The 23,090-nt window shown below is 39.5% G+C and overlaps 1 protein-coding gene across 12 annotated transcripts in view; it reads right to left on the bottom strand.

Moving 5' to 3' along the window:
- LOC112574047 (tyrosine-protein phosphatase Lar-like) overlaps positions 1–23,090 on the bottom strand; it is a 112,454-nt gene that overhangs the window by 29,274 nt on the left and 60,090 nt on the right. For 10 of the 12 annotated variants that reach the window (XM_025254845.1, XM_025254856.1, XM_025254854.1 and 7 more), the window contains 4 exons: positions 8,587–8,687; positions 7,941–8,139; positions 3,872–3,883; positions 1,646–1,930 (listed from right to left, as the gene is read on the bottom strand). In XM_025254845.1, coding sequence (XP_025110630.1) covers positions 1,646–1,930; positions 3,872–3,883; positions 7,941–8,139; positions 8,587–8,687 — 597 coding nt within the window. The remainder of the gene's footprint in view (positions 1–1,645; positions 1,931–3,871; positions 3,884–7,940; positions 8,140–8,586; positions 8,688–23,090) is intronic. The other 2 variants (XM_025254851.1, XM_025254852.1) reach the window with 2 other exon arrangements.

The raw sequence follows: 23,090 nt of genomic DNA, 5'->3' as shown, positions 1-23,090 counted from the left end.
TGAATAACTGATTTTATTACTGGATGACATGTGGACTGGCCTTAAATTCTCCCCATAATAATTCCATTTTCTAACAAAATAATTAAGTGATCAATGCACAAACACCAAGTTTTTTAACGCATAAATGCATCACTGAAACTCTGTAGTTAACTTAAGGTGTAATTAACTCTTCGTATACAGTTTGCACTTGCAGATGCGAACATCTTCATAGCTACAGCTCAACTGCATTTATTCGTCAGTAATGATCAAGCTAAGGGTATCAAAGACAGAGCTGGGTAAAATTTTAGGTTGATTAGCCTGCTGAAAAAGAGACACTGAAAGGCCTATACTGCACTGTAAAAATCGTTGCTAATTTCATCTTTCAAAATAGGAGCCATCCTTAAAGAGGCCCTCGTTCCCTGAGAGCCCTAAACAGTCTCGGTATTGTAGAAACACAAATCTGCACTGAGACACATCATAAACTACATTTTGAAAGGTCTAAATCACAGACTGGCAACATGTGTCCCCTACTCAAAGCCTCTTTGATAGCAGTTACATGTATGTGGACAATTTAGTAACCAAATGAAACTTTTCATTGCAAACATACTGTTCTTTGATACATTTTGTTTTTAAGAAAAATGTAAAAATACTATTGTAATATACTATAGTATAAATTTGAAGTGTCCTCTAAAAATTATGCAGAAACAATCACATAGTTATGTTAAGAATAAGTACCTATCAAAGATGAGGTCCACGGAAATTTGGGGAAACTATTATTTTACATTAAATCAGGGATCGATGGAATACTACATAAGTTAATCTCAAATGTACTTTGGTGGGGTCTTTTTGATCAACACTTATCTTTTAGTTTGCTAATGAGCATATGCTGTTGATAAAGTGTAGTTTATCACAGGAACACAGAAAATATAACAATGTTAAACAGTGTACCTATTCAAATAAATACTACTTTATCAAAGATGTACCATACCATAACAATAGATTCTACAAAATAATTATCACTTAACTTGCATTTAACATTTTAGTACTCTTATACATAAAACAAAACAAAGATCTTCCAAAATGAAAATAACATGTAAGTTATGTGAAAGCATTTCATAAAAGTTGCTGACACACGTTAACTCATAATATCAAAACTGGAAGTGCAGTTTTAAAAGTCTTACTGTTTACACACTTACCTGGAATCCTGAAAGAAAATCGGCAAATTAAACAAGCAAGCCAAATGACCAGAAAACTTAAGACATGGGATACAACACATAAATGGCTTCTATGGATTGGATAATAGTGCATTAACAAAACAGAAGGCCAGACAAATAAAATAGTCTGACACAACCACTTCATGAGACAATCAAGGGAGACACAGTACCAACATTCTGTGCCACAAAAAAAAAAAAAACCAGCACAACCAACTCCCATAAAGCACTGCACAGAACTAGCAAGTTGGGTCAACACTATTTCTCCAATCTGCTTAACAAAAAACATGGACTGCCAGTGAAGCAGTGCTTTGAATCACCAATAATGTGTTTTGGGAATGAGGGAAATGGAAATGTGAAAACTAAGTGACAACAATAGTTACAACAAATCCAAGGTTGCTAAAGGAATGTAGAGAAGAAAGTTGTAGATGGAAATAGTGTAGCTTAGTACATACCGAATGCATGGGTCTTGACCTGTACAGTAGGTGTGCGGGGTCCTTCCCCACGTGAAGACTTAGCAGACACCTGGATATGATAAACAGTATCAGGTGTGAGATCTTCCAAGCGGTAGCTGCTGACAGGTGGGTGTATGCTAAAGCGCACATTCTGTCGAGTATGTGAATCATTATAGTAAAGCTCATAACTGATGATGCTGTCAGCTTCTTGAGGAGCATCCCACTTAACCACAATCTCATTAGGAGAAATAGCCTCAGCATGTAAGTTGAGAGGCTGGTAGGGCACTGCAACACCACAAAGTACAATGATAGCAACATCTGTAATGACAACTCTATCCTTCTCTTTAAACATATACACATAGCACAAAATAGCAGAAATATGTGGAATGACAACTCTACTGTTACCTATGAACATGCTGGTCACACAAAATGCAGCTCTCTCTCCTTTGTTCTTTTAAAATCACAAATGATCATGAAAAATAGTTTTACATGCATCTACTCAATAATACTGCATGGCTGTGATAAGGTCTTTCAGAAGTTGCGGTCAAGCGTGGCTTGCTTGACAAAGGATGCAGCTATCTGGGCACTGGATGAGGGTAAGCTGTATCAAACGCGCACGCACTGCACAGAGCATGCTAGCTGCTGCGCCGCATTTTCTGTAGGTTATGAGTATCAGCACTGAATGACACATCTCCACATTCACCTGCCTTGGTTGACAGACGTCATTAACACATACTTATTAAAAAAACTAAAAACAGGTCAAAACCAGAATACAGATCAAAATCCTGATTTTTAACACAAATTGTTCAGCTAACGCTTTGTTTAACAGCAGTGACTGCTAAAATCACTGCAGGATTATTCAAATGCAAAGTTTAAAGGGAAAAACAAATTTAATCACAGTGATGAATATCTCCAAGCTATCTCTTCAAAGAGGAACTTCTTAGTGTCATGCACAACAAAATACCTTCAGAGAGAAGGTGCTATCGTTTTGGCAACTGAAGTCATGAGCTAGAGAATTGTATCAAAAAATAGTAAGCAGTCATGATAGTTTACTCAAACCCCTTACTGCTATGCCATAGTTTAAAGACCCTTAAAGTTGCATGCATTTCTGGAGTTCAAAAGATGACAATGATAATAACAAAAACATGCATAGCTCCTCTGTTTTAAAACCTTAGCCCACTTCTTCATTCATATACATTCACACACACCCCTCCACAAACATGCATGCACGCATGGGCACACACATGCACGTCCATACATCTTACACTACAGACCACAATATATAAATCATGTTTTCAATGCTCATGTATTAGCAGACAAATTAGTGAAATAAGGCTGCCTTCTGGGTCTAGCGCAATCAACAAATTACTGAGCGAGTCAGGCACTAAACATACATGGTGAAAAATGTCTACCAAAAAATGCTACCTTCTGATTTCATGCTGCTTTGAAATACAGGAAATGAGGCTATGCAATGACATGCAGGGGTTACCTGAGAGTCAACTGTACAAGTCAGCCAATGTGCAGTCCTAAATGAGATGAAAGTGGTCACTAGCTACAAAGCACCACTTTGGTGCTACAGTTGGTGTAATGCTGGTAATTATCACCGCCATAGTATATAAATGAGTGTATATACACATGCTTGGTAGTGGCTAGTCAATTTCTATGATGCTGGTAAAAGTACTGATGGCACAAGTGAAATGCAAACAAGTGACTGCGCAAGGACTCTGCAATGTGTTTGCATGTTTATATGTATACACAAGAGAGATATGTACATTAAAATTTTCAAGCATAAAATTCTCATTTGGTCTCTTTGCATGAGATACAGTTGCTTGCATAACCACAACTGACATCATATCACTCATCAGTGTGTGACTGTCTTAAACCAAGGTACATGTGATACACGCTGATAAATAATCTCTAAAACTAAAAATATTTGTCCCTAAGCATGACCTTGGTAGACTGTAAGAAAGTACCCAGAAAGCAGATAAAACTTCAACTGATGATATGAAATTTGACAAGACGCTGTAGCATGCAGCACGCGCATTTCTTGCATAACAAGATGTACACAGGATGAGAATGAAGGGAAAACAAAATGAAGCAACCAAATGATATGCAGATGGACTACAAAACTGTACTTAAAAATGATGTAAATGCGTTAATGAGTAAATACAAGGAGCACACAAATGAAGGTGAATCTGCACATCATAAATGGGGGGTAAACCTCACCTTGGAAGCCTGCTGTGTTGAAGATGGAAAAGAAAAAAACAATAGGTGGTATATTAGTCAAAATGCTGCTACGCACTAAAGATACTGCGCTTCTAGGTCTTTAACTGAACTGCTATAGACAGAATGTTCTGCATTTTTCAGCAATAACTTTTTACTTAAGTAACTTTGGTTACTGCTTGGTTCAGCAGCCCATTAGCAATAAAAAGTAGCAGAATATACACATAGCACTGCTATTTTCACATAAAGAAACATCTGTAATTACTGCCCATTTCTTATCAGCCTAATGCCTTATTTTTGCGCGCTTCTTTATTGCCCTAACAGCAGACCATAAATTAGGCATTTATTCTGAAAAATTATAAAAAGATTTGGTTAATGTAATAATATTTTGTTTCAATCTTTTAAAGAACCTAACTATGCTGATGCATTACAAAAGCAAAATGCCTTACTACTTTTAAAAAAGTAAAGGCAAAGACACACATACACAGAGGAAAATTGTCACATTAAGTTTACAAGCAGCATAATTAAACGCTGAACGCACTGTTAGTCTGGTGCATTGTTTATGCCCTGTGCTTTGCAGAAAATGACCAGTAAAAATGAGCACTGCATTGTTAGTACATTTTCCACAGAGAGTGCAATGAAGACGGAGAAAAAGAGCAGACAAGAAAAAGTAACTGCCACTGGCTGCCAAGCGCGACTGGTTGCTGCTTCCTGACATCCACCGACCTGAGGCACACACTGCCCTTGCTCCCCACTTTCTCCATGTATCTGGTCAAGCTTGACCAGCACTCACTTTTCTTTTCACTGGGATGCACAAGCTTAGTGATATAGTTGTTAGCGCAAACATGAAGCCTGTTCAATACAGTATAAGAAAATGCTTGTGCAAAATCTTGCATAAGGTGAAATACATAAAACAAAAAGATTAACTTGTGAAAACGTGGGTGTAAGCAGTGATCACTGTCAACAGTATTCCGAGGACATGCCATTATTTTTATGCAACCTACCACTAGCCTACGCATGGCAGCAGCTGCTGCTGCTGTGCTGGCCGCGCTGCAGGGTGGGGTGGGCGTGGGGGCGCAACGCTACAAGCAAGCCACGCTGGCCCTCGTTTCCATCTTCTTCAGAAATTTTGGGGCAGTGGGAGAACCCAGTGTAAATCTCACAAGTAATTATTAGCCAACATTACCCATGAGAGAAAGAGAGAGACAGATGGTGGACAGGACATGATGACCTGCTGGCCAGTGCTGCAAGTCATGTGACTGTCAGGAGGCAGCAGTTAACTGGTCCCCCTATTCTCTCTCAAGACACCCGCACACACATGCACACACATGCTCTCTTTCCACACAACTGCATGCATGCAAATAGAGCAAATACAACAGAAAGTGACAAGTACACATTCTGGTATGATACACCATGTGCGTTTCCTAACTGATCTTGCTGTTTGCCAGAAGTTTATTTAAGGACAATGGTTAAACCATCTTTTAACAAATGCACTGACAGTGCTACCAACACAGCCAAAAACTTCATATCACAAGTACAGAGGGCAGAAATAGCATGCTAGCATCTTGCAAAAAACATAGCTTGCAACGTAGAAAATTGGGGAGGTGAGCTGACTTGAAAGGTGGTATTTTCTACTTCCTTTGAGCTCAGTTTCACAAAAAAAAAAAAAAAGGTTTAAAATGCTACAACTGCTGCACAAGACATCTGAGATAGGCTAACGGCAATAACGGCTTTTGAAGAAAAAATGCTGGGCGCTCAGAATTTACAGCGTCCCATACAGAAGAAAAAAGGCATGCAGTTCCGTAAAAGTCAAGAGAAAGAGGAGCGAAACAATCTGATGAAACAGCAAGGAGTGTAAACATTACGGTGGTGACACTGGATGATACCTTTAGCACCTGCTTCGCAAACTTACCATCAAAGACGTGACGGACTGAAATTGCAACATGAAACACGTCAACTACAATGAGCTGGAGCATTGCCAGCAATGGAGGCAGAAAGAGAGAGAGAAAAAGTAACAGGAGACATGAACAAGGCATGATGGGAGCTGATGGCCAGTCTAGATGTGGCCCATCCATACAACAGGCTTGTGGACTGAGTAGACAAGGCACAGGCACGGGGGAGGTAAAAGGCAGGAAGTATGAGATGGTCAGTTGGGCAGTCAGATAGGAGTGAAGGGCATAAGGAGCGCAAGCTCTGGGGCACAGCAACAACACCTGAACCATGGTCATAATGCGTAGGTTCAACACCACAACCATATGGAAATGGGATATTTTATAGGGGCCAAAACATGCAATCTACTATCCCACATAAAGACACTGATGACATAAAAAAAATGAGTTAATGGACAACTTTCGATTAAAAAAAAATGTTACAAATCTTAGTATTTCCATAACACAGCAACACTATATTTGGTGCCAAAGAGCGCTTGCTCACAATTATTTTTATTTAATTTAATTTTTTTGGTTAGTGATGTGAATTACCTTACCTTTTTATCCGCTTGCTCCTACCTTATTTATGCAGAATGTTTATACAAACTCAAATCCACTGATATTTTTTAGAAATAATTATTTTTTACAGGGGTTCTGTCAATTTTTGTGGTTTTTAGATGTTTGTAAGCAACAACAACCAATTTTTTTAAGTATGATAAAAGTGTGCATAGAAGCAGTAATGGTAATATCACCTACTTTTATACTTTTGCAACTTACTCAAGGTGATTACACACCTGAATGTTCACTCCATAAGAGGTTAACAAACTAAGATGACCGTGTGTACAAGAATTGGTCAAGACTGTTGCTAGAACTTTTAGAATCACTGGCATGTGGCTTGGGTCTTATTTCCACAAGTGAAAAAATATTGAATATAATTTAGCATTTAAAAGAAGATTAGGCACCAACAGAAAATATATTCTGAGCCTAAACATACTTCCCCTTAGCTTATCAGAGGATGAGAGCTACACACCTTCTAAAGTCCATGTCTAAGTGATCTCTGAATTATAGACTGCTTTTTATAACATTAATACAAGATTAGAAGTTATGATTTCTTTTTCACAATTTATCAAAAGCCCATTCAGAAAATAAAACAGAAAGGAGTAAGCTTATGATAAACAAGAACATTACATTTGGTTCATAATAATATCTGATCTGATTTTAAACTATTTGGAAATGACAATAATATAAGAAATAATAAAACAAACTGTTGAGCTGGACATAATTATAAAATAATACAGAAGCTAAGACAAAGGAAATCAGTCTGAATGAGTGGCCACTGCAGGATGAGAAAGAGCTGATAGGTTTTCCACAAGGGTTTCTAAAGGGTTGAGCAAGTAAGTTGCTTTGAAACTAGAGACAAGCAAATGATGAGGATGAAAATGTTGGTGACATTGATGACAGGGAAGGGCAGACAATGGGGAGTCAGATCTCATTCCCATGATACAAAATGAGTAACCTTACAATGATCAGTAACTGAAAATGCATGCTTCGCTTGCAGCCATGCACTTCCTGATTAACTGTTCATGCAAATAGAAATGCCACTACTTTTAGTTTTGTTTCACATCTGGACAAGTGTAAGTGTTCAAAATGTAGTTTCAAATCAAGTGATAGTATAACGTCATGCTTGTATAAGGAAAGATTCGGTTCGAAGGTTAATATTCATGCAAAGCTTTAAGAAACAAGTCTCAATCATCTTCATATCTTTACCTAAGTAAGGTCCATGGCATGCCAATGCTAACTTAGATAACAAATGCTCATATTTCTTTACAATCAGTATACAGTTAAAATGAATATTTCTTCTGTACAAGGCTAACTGATAACATTTCAAGAAGCCTGAAGTGATAATAGTTTGGTTAGAGAGGCTTTATTCTATTTCATGATCAGCAGCTGTTTATTCATTCGATTTGTTTAACCACCATTGCCACAGGTAAGACAGTAAATGCAAGAGTCTGTGAGAAGCACACAGCCACACACAGGCTGTATGAGGAACAGTGGTAGTACTGGTTAGGCCCATCATGCAAATAGCAGATATGTGGGCACATGCTGATGACAGGTCATTTATGGAGAGTGAAAGCCATTCTTACCTCCCTGTGTGGTAAGCACCTGAATTGGGTGTGACATGGGTCCTGGGCCAATGGAAGAATATGCTAAGATTGAGATGGTGTAAGTTTGGTTTGGTTCCAATCCAGAGATAGTTGTGAGTCGATTGTCATTTTTGACTTCTTGCTGCTCCCAAAAAAATACTGGATCTTCTGGTTTCAAAGTGTAGAAGACCTTGTATCCCTGTACATATTAATCACACATGCAGAAGATCTTTTATTAACATACTCAGCATTATCTGTAGCTACGTATAAATTAACTCTCTTGCATGTGAGTGCAGATATATGTGAGAGAGAGAAAAAATGAGAGACTGTTGTGCATAGTGAGAACCTTTTGGATTAGCTATAATCTGGTGCAACAAAAGTTATTTGTGATACTTACAAAAATGCAAATGAGACACTATCTGTATGATAGCAGTCAAGGTAGTGGAATGTAGAGTAGGACATCTGTTACAGTCAACGCACAACTACATAATGCAAAGCAAACAAGATTAGTTTGAAAAGCAAACCAGAACGAGAAAAAGTTGAAATAGCCTCATAACTATATTTTATGATTAACATAAAAACTAACAAAGTTACCTTCAGAAGAATCTATACAAACACCTTGTGGGTCCCATGTGATACAACTAACCTGTATGATTCCGTTGGGGATTTCTGGTTCATCCCATGATACTACTATGGTAGTGGAACTGGCTGCTCTTGCACGGATATTGCGAGGAGGTGTTCCTGGCGCTGGAAAAAAAAAACCTCATATTTTTAGACCTTTTAGGGATATCATGCATATGAAATGAAAATTACTGAAATTAATTGTATAATATTGTTTTTATAACCAAAAAAAAACCACAACAACAACTGACATAAAATACCAAAATGTGCATGGCACAATTTTTTTTCAACTGTATACATAAAGCTTATAACAGTTTGTAGGGTCTGCTAAAATTTAAAATCACAACAACAAAAAATGAGGTAGTATACAAATTAAAGGTGCATTTCTGATGAATATATAAGACCTGTAATGGGCTATTAACATTTTCTTTTATCCTAAAAATCAACAATTGAACTTGACACTAGCAAAAGATAAGCTAGTCTGCATATACAAAATAAAACTACTAAACTGATTATGTGATAAAAATATTGTTAAGCAATGCATTACCAAGACTTTACTTTTTCCAACATTTTAAAAGGTACAGCAAATGCAATATGTAAATTCACTGTTTGCATATAAATCAAAATATACAAATATTTAATATGAAAAGAAAATAATGGGGGACCACTGTGTGGTTATGATGACAGTAAAAAAATCAACCAGACAAATTCAATGTGAAAGTTTTTATAACTAAAGTGCTCTAACAATGAATTCTATTTTCAAAACATCCAAGTGAGACATAAAGAAGCTTTAAGGTGTATATGCTAGGTAATTTAGTGCTTCAGAGTGTTGAAACATTTTTCTTTTTTTAAAAAAAGAAGAAATTGGAATTATTAATCACAACTTTTATGCAGGTGGTCGCAAAGTCTGATATGTGGTACTTTAAAGACAGATGAGTATCAATCAAACAGCACTCTTGTGACACATAATTTGTGAATAATAATATACTAGGAAAAGAATCATGATAAAAAGATCTAGTGCCTCAAGGGGTTAATATTTTCCCCATCACCTGTTACACACAGGATTATTTCTTCTCTATGGCATGTTTCAAATCAATATGGTGATCTTACAGCATATAAAAATGATATTAAAATTCTATGACATATCTTTTACAAACCATCACAATGAATAAAGGAACTCCATAATTAAGATAGCATGTGCATGCCAGCCACAAGGCGACAGAGGTATTTACTAATGCTCCATTTGCAGAAAGTTCATTTAAAATAAAAATGAATTACACAAAAATGAATCTGTAGGCACAACCTGAGGCACTGTAGTTATAAATCAATGGCAAAGATTTCCTTGCGTGAGGTAGCTTAAAGCTATATCTGTGGGGTCTAGACAATGCACTGTAACCATGGAGATAAAGACACTTTTCTTTATTTCCCCATTTTGCCAATGGGTAACAACCTAGCATTGCTTCATGATGGTTCAATAACCTTTACCTAATAGTTTAGCTTTCAACTCTGAATTCAGATTGTGAAAGTTTTTGTAAAAATCCACTGCACTCTACAATTCTAGTAATACATCTTCAAAAACAACTTTTATTTTTCTTTTATCTCCCTGAAATGATACATAATAAGGCATCTATTTTAGAAACATATATACTGGTAGTGGTTTAAGGATGTGGCCATGGCTTAAATAAGTATTTCACTTGGACTATTCCTGTACTGACGCTATTTGTTGATTACTGCTACATCTCTACACCCTCAAACAAAATAATGCCCTTGATTGAAGACGAACCTTCAGAATAGAAAGTTTTGCTTGCAGAAGTGCTTAATTGTATTGAAATATTGCTAGATTTTCCTGCGCAGGAAGCGGAATCAAATTTTAGTGATATATCCTGAAACTTTGCAAACTTCCCACATCAATAAAATTGAAGTACTACAAGAACACAAAGCAGCGTCTCCTGTCTGATTTTTTTTTTTTCAAGAAAACTTTATAAACACGAGAAAGGTAAGAATTTGACTGTGCAGCACCTATTCTAGCATTTGTGAATTTTTAGAATTATTTTTGATTGTCTATGATTTTTGATTATTCGGACGACGGGTGCTGGTCATTAAAATGTTTGTGGTTCCCTTGTACCTGAAAGCTTGGTCATCCTCAGAAATTATACAACCTTAATTATCAAGTCTCTAGCCCAGCGGTTCTCAACCTTTTACTTGTGACGCCCCCCTGACGAACAAAGGTACGTCCACGCAACCCCCTTAGCCAGCTAGGTCGGTGGAGGAAGTGGGGAGCCTTAGCTAACCTCGAACGCCGCGTCGAGGAAATCAATACAATTCAACAACAGAAGAACAAAGTTCGTATCTGCAAGAAGTATAACTATTAATGAAATTTTACGAAAGCAAATTCTGCGGTGCTTATAAATATTATTTATTGGACACTCACTTTGATTAATGAGAAGGTTGAGCCTGCTTGCTGTTGCCTAGAGAAGCGAACCTGTGTGCGATGTTCGTACCCACTGCTATTCGCAGCTCAGCCTCTGCGTCCACACGATTTCTGTATTTAGACCAGTGCTGCTAATGCTGAAAATCCTTGCTCACACATATACGAAGTTGAAAATGGCAGAAGAACTTTCATTGCTTTCTCAGAAAGGAGAGGATTTTCACCGTTGACGCTAATCCAGAATTTTGGCACTGGTGTTGTTTGGAAGACCATTTTCAGGGATTGGTCACTCGAAAGGTCGATGAGCTGCTCTTCTTCTTCCGTGGACAACCCGCTTGTGCTAGGATCAGCCAGAAATGGATTACGAATCCAATCGTATTTAGTCACATCAATTTCAGCGAAGTAATGCTGAAACCTTTCTTGCAGTCCGTTTAGATGGGCAATAATTAAATTCTTCACCTGATCAAGATTCAAGTTAACGGCAGTCTTGCACTTACACAAGCACGGAAACATATCAAAAACATTTTCTTGGCGTATCTTTTGCGTCCACAACAAAATTTTTCGGACGAAAGCATTCATCTTGTCAGTTGTATGTAATATGGTGGTGTCTTTCCCTTGCATAGAAGCATTCACAACGTTCAGCTTCTCAAATATGTCCGATAAATATGCCATTAGCAGCAGCCATCGGTCGTTCTTAAGCAAGTCAGCCTTGTTGAAAGAGTTCTCCTTCAGAAACACCCACAATTCTTCCCGCAATTCAAAGACTCTCACGAGAGCTTTTCCACGCGACAACCACCTTGATTCGCAGTAATAGAGCAAGGCATCATAGTCGGCTCCCATGTCTTGACATATCAGAGAAAATAGGCATTCAATTTTCTTGCAAAATAAAAAGTCTTCCAGAAGATTATTTTCCCATACGTAACGAATGTAAGCAATCAAATGTGAGTCTACTGTAGTGTCAGTAGCTTCATCTAACTGCAAAGCAAAATTTTGGCTTTTTATACGACTGATCAACTGATCAGACACGTCTTCAAATATCTCAGTTATTCTTCGGCGAACTGTGTCATTTGACATAGGAATGGCTTGCTGTTGCGTAGCAGCATCTTTTCCTATCATGGTCCGTACAATGTCCATTGCTGCATGGATTAGCAAAAAAGCACATACGATCGGAGAGTCATTAATACTGCCTGTGTAGCAAGATAGGACCTCTCCTCAAGAATCGAACTCCCTCGAGGCAGTATTAATGACTCTCCGATCGTATGTGCTTTTTTGTTTTGAGCAATGCGATAGGAAACTTGATACGAAGCCATCAAAGCTTTCTTAGGAATTGATGTATGTGAGACAAATGTTTTTTGTATTCTTGCAATTTTCGTTAAAAAAATTCGAGAGGTTTGCAAGCTAATTCCGCATGACGAGTTTCCAAATGGCGCCGTAGTTTGTTTGGCTTCATACTATCTGGAGCTAATATTGCGAGGCAAACAACACACTGTGGCCGTTCTTTACCATCAAGAATAATATTTGTAAAACCAGTTTTCAAGTATTCATTATCATACTTTCTTACTTTCGTAGCAGGCCTTTCTGGTTTTTCATCGGCTCCAGCACTCAAAACTTGCAGATCGCTCGTTTCTTCACTTTTTCTTTTCAAAAAACCACCGCAATCAGTTCCTTTTCGCATCACAAATTTATCCATGGCTATCTTCTTCAGAACAAACACGTGTACTTCGCCTCCAAAATTTGGATTAAAACTGCTGTCTTTACTCAGTCGCAGCGGAACGTTACAGAAACTCTTTCCTCTGTTCCCACGGCCTGGTTACGTAACGTAGCCTCGACCTTTCTTCCCCCCCCCCCCTTCCATACCTGGGGTCAAAGGCCAGACTTAGCCTTGTGTCCACATGTGGAGTGTGACTGTGTTAGAGAGCGTGTGTATATGTGTGTGTACGTACCCGGCGACGGACGTGTGTGAAGGTGCATGCATATGCGTGTGCATGTGTACGCGTGTGATGACCGCGTGTGCATATGCGAGTGTGTACATGCGTGAGTGCTAAAGGTGCGCCTTCAGCCCCCACCCCGCACTGTCTGGTCATGACCCTCTGTCAGGGACCTAGAGCAGTGGTTCTCAAAGTATTTCGGACCGCGGATGGCGGATCACCAAGGCCTAAAAATCACTATGTACTATGTATTTCAAATTTAAATTGCTGCATTTGTTTCATTACAATTCAAAACTAAATGTCCTTCTGTGACAGTAGTATAGTAATAAGTTGACATAAAACTATGTACCTCGTTATTTGTAATTAAAATGTTAATGCGAGGAATGCATCACTTTGCTGACATATGACGACTATCAGCCGCGGACCACCTCACTTCTACCCACGGACCACTAGTGGTCCGCGGACCACACTTTGAGAACCACTGACCTAGAGTACTAGGACTGAGCACGTGCGAGGGCGAAAGGGTGTGAATGATGGACGTTTCCTGAATGCGTGCCTTTTAGATGTTTAAAAAAGAAAACAAAAGAAAGAGAGGTGTGACTGGAGAGGGAGAGGGGAGTCTGCTATGAGAGATTGGGGGAGAGAGAAGGCAAAAGGCGAGAGGAGGGAGATTGGAGGCTTAATTGTTGAGAGGGGGATTGTGTTTTGAGTTTTGGAAGTGAGAAGTCACTGCATGCCGAGACAGTGTACTTGAATAAGGAGAAGAGAATTTGGAGTTTGAGCCCCCTCACCACTCGGTTACACAATGTAAACTAATTTCACTAATACCGGTTTAAGAAACTTAAAAAATGACCACCTTCGCGCCCCCCTTGTAGGCACGTCGCGCCCCCCACCCCCAAAGGGGCGCGCTCCACAGTTTCAGAACCGCTGCTCTAGCCCAATCTCTTGTATTTAAAGAGAGTCTTAGAGGCACAAATACTGACTAGTGCATTTGTAGAGACAACAGCAGATCCACCAGATGATGTGGATCCCATCACTTGCCATAGGCATGATACATTTAATGCCAAGAGCCATTGTTGAAGAGCAATTCAAGCTCTAATAAACCCATATCTGCCTCCTGCCCTCCTTACAACACTGTATGACAGTGAGGGCGCATGCTCATGTATGTTGCAATGCCATGTGTGGTGCCGCTCAAACTCTTCTTGCTCTGCTAGTAGCCTTCCTCTCTACATACAGTGACCCAAAACAATCACTTCTATCTGTTCACACCTACCAGGTGTGCCGGACCAGCAGGCTTCCCAGCACTATACAGGGGCACATTAACTGTGAAGAGAGAAGATGGCAAAGACCTAGCTAAGTCTATGATGACAGATGAATGATGAATACATTTATGCACTGCAACGCCCACCTTCACACGTGCTCAGAATGTTCATTGCAAATACTTCTAAGCATTGCAAAATCACATGACAGAACATCACATATTTGCTATACTCCAGTCATCTTGCTTACCATTCATTTTAGCTTAGCTTATAACTGTTGGCATTAGCAAGGTGTCATGCAAACAGCTGGGGAAAACAACTCTTCCATACGAAAAAATTATAAGCATGCTAATGCACATGCATGAAAAGACACACCAGCAAACCAACAATCCATTACAATCACAGGAACAAACATGCCAACCTGTCCTGAGTTTGACAATATGTTAGGCTCTTGTAAGAGCTCCAAAACTCCCAGCCTCCATTCTAAACACAAAAAAAAAAAAAAAACAAAACAAAAAAAAAAAAAAAATGGAAAATGAAAAAAACACCTTAATTTCACACACTTCTTTTCAGTGGGATTTGGGCATATTTGTGCACCCTGCCCCAGCCTTGGGACTGGGCATGACATCGGTTCATGCAGTCAGCTACCTCAGCTCTACTGGTTCTTGCATCCCCAATTCACCTGTGCTGAGATTACCTGGCGGCTGTTATCAAGGCAGAGTGATAGCACTGGCAGTATGAATTCTTCAAGATGCTGTGTTATCTGCAGTCAGTCGCTGGCTGGTGGCTCCAGTCCTTACTCCTCTCAACACACTACCTGACGCCCTTATCTCTCTCAGCCCCTCTTTACTGACAGTGCCAGCCGGCACTCCGCTACCTCCCCTCTTTGATCTATGCTTCTACTGGCAAAAATGTGTTCACCTTGTAAAATTTGTTTCCTGCCTGTTTTCTCACCCGTCCATGTAGCCACAGGAAGCCAAAATTCTGCCCTCAAGGAAGTCTTCACTCTCTCCAATGTTCAAACTACATAAGGTCAGCTTGTGGAGAGATGACAGGAGTTCACAACACACTTGTCATCCGTATCTGTATTACCATGTGACACGTGCTGTCTCCCACTGCACCTCCGCTCCACCCTAAGACTTTTTTTTAAGACTAACCTTTCCCATAATGCTAGTCCTTTTTCACACCCTTCCTTTTGGAATATCATGTTAATCTCAGCTCTTGTTCTTGTTATTTGGCTCCTCTTTATGTTTTTCTGTATTTGATTTTATTCTTCATTTAGTATGGTTGTTGATTCTTTTATAGTTCAAATGTTTTCAAACCCTGTTCGTTTTCCTGTCCCGCGTATGCTATGTTTCTTTCTTGTTTTTAACCGCTTAGAGCAGGGATACCCAACCTACGGCCCGCGGGCCATATCCGGCCCGCGACGCGGTCCCATACGGCCCGCGAAACTTCTGCCCACAGTGCAGGAAATCGGCATGTTAGTAATAATAATGAAAAAAAAAAACGAAAAAAGGGAAGAAGAAGTATTTATCCCTACGTAGGGGCGTCTCTCAATCTTTTTTTCGATGGACGAACATTTCGATTCAGTGCTCCGACTTGGTGTCTCTACGATGAGGCCGGACATTCAGAAGTTGGTTTCGGGAAAACAACTTCAAATATCCCACTAATTACTACATAATTAATGGTAAGTACAACTTGTTTCTAATAAAAAATGGTATCTGCTCTATTTTTTTTTCTTTTTTGTATTTTTGCGGTGAAGTGGCCCGCGACACGGCTGTCCGAAATGGATATGGCCTGCGACACGACTGTCCCAAATGGATATGGCCCGCAGGCCGTAAAAGGTTGGGCATCACTGGCTTAGAGCATACTCCTTAGGCGTGTGAGCATGCGCTTTACAAATTTTGCATTTATTATTATTAAGCCTTTTAAATTCTGGTTAATAATACAGAATCCAAATAGATTTTTTTTTTTTAAAGTGCTACCAAGAATAGAATCGCCACACACAACTTGTTCCCCCCAATCAACATAAAAGCACAAGGCTCATGAAAGACATGACATCAGACTCAGGTTGAGGACCATTTCAAACACTATGAATGACCAAACCATATTGATTACTACAAATACCTTCACATTCTTTACGCATTTACTTCCACTTGAATAATAGGGACGCACACACAGGCGAGACATTAAATACATTGTGCACCCACAGCATATCATCTTCCAAGGAAACCTTCAAAGCCAATGATTGACATGGAGCACCCAGTCCCCATTAGCTTTCAAGCATAACAGCAGCATATTGCCATTCAGTATGGCCCAAATTTAACCCTTTATTGGTTTGCTTACTAGACCATGGTGGTGAGATGAAACAGGCAATAATGACAAACTGTCCACATATCTGCATTGTCCACAGGTACCTAGAGTCATCTGGACATGAGCAACACTTGCATCAAATATCACTTTTGCTGTTTCACCTCAGCCCTTGACAACAGTGGACTAGTATGCCAAGTGAACAGGCTTCTTAGTACATGTCCGTAACACAGCCTTGTTCTCCAAGGACTCTTGCTGCTTTCCCATCATTGCTCTCTGCTGACCTGTGGTCGGCCATGATGTGAGTGTTTATCTGAGTGATGCATTGGCTGTATCCCCGGTGTACCAGGCTTGCAACCTGTCTGGCACTCGGCCAGGACCAACAGAGAGAACGACAGCAAAAATAACTTTTTCTACCTCTCTATCAGTTTTCTCCATCTCTCATCTTTCTCTAGCATTGGAAAGGCAGAAAGATTCCTCCTCATCAAGCCTTCTTCAGTTCAGGTCCCCTATTTGTGGCAGCATGTTTACACGTATATATCTGTGTGTTATAAACTTTGTTGTCATGGGTATCCATCTTAAGAAATGCTGCAGTCTTACTCCTGCTCGAGAAAGAAACAGATAAAATAATCATCAAAAATGTCCATGTCAGAGTGCTTTTGGAACACAAATGCACCGAGGATAAAACTAGGTTTCTGATGTGATGCCAAAGGTCGCACAGCAATCTCATACTATGCACATGGTTTTTAATATCCTCACTGAGAAGACAATGTCAAAATTACTCCCAAACCCATTTTCAGGCATATGTTGCTAACAGACCCATCCCTTCTGCCCACTCACATTAAGCTACTTGCTGCAAAAAGCAAACACTGAGTTTAAGTGAACTTGCGGCAGGTGAGTGTGTACAGTGTGAACCTGGTAAGTTAAAGTCACGAAGTTAACAAGTGACAGCAGATTTAAACGCCTACAGCCAGTTTGATGGACTTTTCTTGTCCAACAGAGGCAAGATGCCAGTTTGCTCCTCTTCAGTTTTCACCGATCTAGCTGGCGCCAGCTAAAAATAGAAGTTCTTGTACAAACTACAGCAGACTTAAAGTCAATAAACTGTGCTAATACAACAAAGCATACTCAACACCAGCCACAAGAAACCACCCAGCAATCTGCTCTGTTGCATTTCTGAGCTGACAGTCTTTTCTTTTTGCTGGACTTGGCTAAGCTAGGAAAATATAATGGCTTGTATAAACAAAGCAGCACACAGGTCATAAGTAGAGTTCAACTGACAGTCTTCACCCCCCCCCCCAACCACTTTCTCAAAATCTCACTTGCATGCCGATGTATGCATGCATAACACAAGATGTCCACATGACATGGAAACACTCAAATGTGTAATTACAAAATCTTTTTACACATTTTTGTAAAGGAGGGGCCATTAGATTGGTTCATGAAACTGCATACATACAAAACTTATTAGTACTATACACTCCACTCATTAGTCTTGCCATGCTGAAAGGACTACTATCTGTTTTGTACACATACACCAGCCTTGCTACACAGCAAAGATCACAAATGCATTAAGACTGGTAGCACATAATGAATAACTGTCATGTGGCATATCTAATAGATAAATCTCAAGGTCGTGCAATGACCATAGCCATAAATGTTCGTAACAAGATTATGAAGATCCACAAAAGAGCTTGTCACATGCCTGAAATGATTTCTAATGACTCCACTGAAAAATTTGGAACCCCTCATCCCAACTTGACACTATGTCCACATAAAATGTGGGTATAGATAAGTGAGGAGACCTTCCGTATGGGGCACCAAGAGCAGAAGTTACGACCCAAACTTCTTCACAGACAAATTTTGCTACCTAACAGTGTGTTCTCTGTTATTACTTTTTTCCCCAGAAGTCACACATTGAAAAAAATTAAGTACATTTTAAAACAGATTGGTTCTGGCTGACCATTTCCCTATGTTACCATTTTCTGCAGAAATCACATAAAATAAACAGAGTACATATTGAAAGAGACTGCTTGTTCATTAGGTCACTGGTCACTTGACCCAAACAATATCGCTCCAGTCAAATCTACCACCTACACGTCAAGCCAATACTTCTCAAATCATAGTGAAATGCCTGTTTTTCCTACCCACCAGAACTTCCAGGCAAACTACCTTCTCCTTTAGCTGTCACAAGTCTCTTTTTTTTTTTCTTGCCTAAATATACCTCCCCTCTCTAGGTACAACTTCAGTATTTATAACCATAGCCTTATGATACCACATTCCCTTCATATCTTAATGTTCCCTACTTGTCTGAGCCACTAACTTACACTTCTAACACTCTAAGGGTTCTTTTAACTCTTATTTTCTACTCTACAACCAGTTGGTAAATTTTATAATCAGCAAATTTCCTGACTTTGCAAGTGATTGGTATTTGTGTTCTTTATTTCCTTGACTACTCTAGTAGGGGGCTTTAAAGTGTGAATTCACATTTGTCTGAGGAACAAATACCTTTCCTGCTTACTGAAGCCTTTTTTTCCTGCTCGGGAAGGTTGTAATTTTGATGATGTTAGCAACATGAAACTGTTGCATGGCTGAGATACTAAATGATCTCAAACTACTGATCTCAATCAAAAACAAAATCATCAACATTAAAACTCCATAGGCTTAAAGTTAAATACATACTGAAAATATGTTCTATATAGTACAGTAGATATAATGAAAAATTCCATGGGAATTATTCCAAAATGTGTGACTTGACATATACTTCACACTTGTAATATTTTATACACATGTGACTTTACACTATATATATACAGGCAGTCCTCGACTTAGACGTTATTCCATTCCTACGTCGTGCTGTAAACCGAATTTCGCTGTAAGTCAGAACATACGAACATACTGTACGTAAATAACATACTGTAAGCACTTATCCTATTCTAACACATATCCTAACACAGTAATTATCAAAAAATACATATAAAATATGTTTAATAATGAAATGAAACACGAAGTTCGCGTTAACGACGTTTACGATGCAAAACCATGCAAGTCGAAACAAGGTTTTATACAGTTAATGGGAGATGTGTCATAACCACGAAAAATCCTCTCGGGGCTGACGCTGCCCCGGAGGACTTCCTGAATAGGCACTTGTACATGTATATAAGGCCTTTACACTCATTATATGCACACTTTCATACTGCTATATTTACTTGATGTTTTGTGTGCATATACACTTTCTATATAAACATGGCCTTTCACTTGCTTTTCTATAGACACATGCTTTGACATTTGCTGTGTACAAAACGCTTTACTACAAGGCCTGGCTAGAGTGTGAGGGGGGCATTTGCATATACTCCAGACCTCCCTCCATCCCCACCTCCATCCTTGCCAGTCATCTGGCCAATGTTAAAGTCCAGGCATCAGCAGTTGCAGCTGAACTCTCTTTCATCTCCTCCTGCGCCAGCAACCACTGGGGACTTGAAGGGCACTCATCATTTTCTACTTTGCCCTGGCATAGAAGCCAATCCTAGTGGCACTGGGAAATTAATGTCACCAACAACTGAACATCAGCAAGCAGCAACAATTGCACTCTTGAAGTTCCTCAGAAATTGGATGCAATATGGCCTTCCTTCTAGTCCAGCCCTGCTGACCAAAGGCTGGAAACAAGCACAGCCACTGAATGGCAGCTGACCACATAATGAGTCATGCTCACCCCCATCCTCTGGGGATGCAGCCTTCTGGGGATTTACATAAACAGCATGTGTCTGGTCTTTGCTCTCAGCGAGTCCTGCCAGCCCCCTGGCCAAAAGCAATAATGATGTATTATTGCCCATTATCTGCCAATTACTTTTGTGCTCGCCTTTAGCCCCTACTCCAGCGGTTCTCAACCTGTGGGGCGCGCCCCCCTGAGGGGGGGGGGGGCACAACATTCTTACAAGGGGGGCGCGAATGTGTTCATTTTTTTAAAGTTTCTTATACCGGTATTAGTGAAATTAACTTACATTGCTGGCTAAGCAGGGGCGCGCGGATGTACCTTTGTTCGTCAGGGGGGCGTCAGATGTAAAAGGTTGAGAACCGCTGCCCTACTCCATTAACAGAAACATAATCATTGGCTTTTCTCCCGCTGTCTATGCAGCATTCTAATGTCGGCTTCTCTATTGTGGATAGCAAGGTACATGAAAGGCACACAGCAACTACTATATGCTAGAAAGTACGAAGGTCTGTATAAACACATATACAAATATTTGTTGTATAGGATACATGTTAGGAACTTACCACACACTACCTCTAGGCAAGAGCTAAAATCCAAGCTTTGAAAGAGCATTATATGACACTATATTTTGCTATTATTATTTCGTTAATGAAAAGCAACAACCTGCTGCTTCTATGTTTTAAATATGAACATGCTGTGCAACCCAAGGGTGGAATTGACATTTTGATAAAGTTGATATTGGAGAACAATGATGGTCAGAAATACTGGGTGTTCATATCAACAAGAACCTCATCTAATATAAACACACACATATTATCCTGCACTGTGCTTGTACAATTTACTCCAGCAAATGAAGTACTGCAGTTTATCGGTACACCCACATACAGTGTTTGCCACCCATGGCACATACCCTGTTTCCAGGTACAGCATTTATCATCCTGGGAGAGATAATGCAGTAGCAGGGCCTGGCTGTCTGGTATCTATGGCAGCAGCTGTCCTGCCTAGTGGTAACCATGACAGGAAGTGGGTGGTGAGCTGACACCATGATCTCTCCACCTCCACCACCTCACCTGAGCTTAAGCTACCCCCATTCCCACCCTCCTCTACCGGCAGCTACCACCACTAAGCAGCCACTGAGCTTTCCTGCAGCAGGCCCTCTGAACTGGCAGTGCAGAAAATGGGTTAGAGGAGGCAGATAGCAAGGAAAGCGCCTGGTAGAATTTTGTACACAGCAATACCCAGCAGTTTGGCTTAAAATGTTTTCAAATAGCACACATGACTGGGCTGGAGCACTGGTTTAGGAAACAATGATGTTGGGGAACTTACACTTAAAATTGAAAATGTTTCTAATTAATAAAATGCATTCTTTAAAATGAAGTATATTCAGTTTGCTTTGAGTGTGAAAATATCTTACACAATATTTGATGCATGCTCTCTCTCTATATATATATAGAGCCAAAGCAGCTTGAGCGGGCTTGCTCTCTGCATTCTTGCATTTATCTCTTTTGATCTGAGTGTCCCTTGTTTGACCTTTCCTTCTTGCTGCTGGGCTATTTTCTTCCCTGTGGGCTTTTATTTCTCATTTTCAACTTTCTTATAAACTGCCAGTTTTCATTAACTGATGCCCTAACAGTCTAGTTTCAGTACTGTGAAAATGGGCTACATCACTGCATATACTTCTACAAAAATGAAATGTGATAGTAAAAAAAAAAAAAGATATCAGGGTGCATGCTTTTATATCAATTTGCATTCGAAAGAGAAATTTATGTTACTGACAGGGACAATAATTAGACAGCACATGAATGTGTGTTTATAATTATATTAATGTACAGAAGAAAGAGTTATTTAAATGACTATTTACATTCTTCTCAAATGATGGGTCTTTATAAGATAGGTTGTGAGAAAAATGCACAAAAGAATTTTCACTGAGCATGATTACCTCAGCTAGCATATAACAGTTCTGCTGTGAGCTGGCTTAATCACTAAAAGAACCAAACATGCATTCATGCAGCTACCCCCTTCTTTGTCATGTGTTTTGCATTCCTGTAAAGTCTGTCATAAAGGCTCTGTAACTGTTAACTAAAATAACAAGTCATGAGTGAAAGATGGTTCCTGAATCCAGAATGTGTTTTAAATAGCCACTGCTCCTTTCCTTTTGCTGCTGTGAAGCAAGATTTAAAGCTTGGGATATGTATGGTCCTCTAGTTTTCTTTAATTTACTTTTACTTTGAAATGAAAACAGCATTCACTACTTAGTTTATAAATTTTCTTTTTACTGTTACTGGATATGTATATAAAAGTTTCAATTTTTTTATAAAGTGAATTTATACCGCTTTGCTGCCACAGCAGTGGACTCTATAAACATGAACTGAAACATAATAAAAAAATCCGACTTTAATGCTACATTTTATTATCTCCATTTTTTAAAAACTTATATATTATGTAAGATCTTTTATGACAGGAATCGATTCGACTTTCCTCTGATGCTTTAACGGCATTGTGTAACGTCACGTAGATATAGGATTTATAAAAAACCGCTGTGGACCCTGGACTCCCAGGACCACCACGAGAACGAGAGGAAGACTGACATTCGGCAGTCAGGTATGAGGAAGATGCTGGTCGTAAGGTGACAATCACATGCTTCCCTCTGTATTTTACTACTATCTGGTAGCTTGCAAGCACAATCTGTGAAGAAGGCAGCCTCCCACCTCCCGGAAAACCTGTCACTCTTCCGACTTCACTCTAGGTGGCGGCCCATCTGGTTTTCCCTCACAAGCTGCGCTATCACAAACGATACTAACCGCCAATCTAACAGGCTGTGGACAGCCGGACAGGAACAGTAAAAACTGAAAGACCGGTTATCAGATATCCGGATAAATTGATTCACGATCT

Source organism: Pomacea canaliculata, linkage group LG10, assembly GCF_003073045.1.
Source record: "Pomacea canaliculata isolate SZHN2017 linkage group LG10, ASM307304v1, whole genome shotgun sequence".
Classification (NCBI taxonomy): domain Eukaryota; kingdom Metazoa; phylum Mollusca; class Gastropoda; order Architaenioglossa; family Ampullariidae; genus Pomacea; species Pomacea canaliculata.
This window is presented reverse-complemented; position numbering and strand designations above follow the sequence as displayed.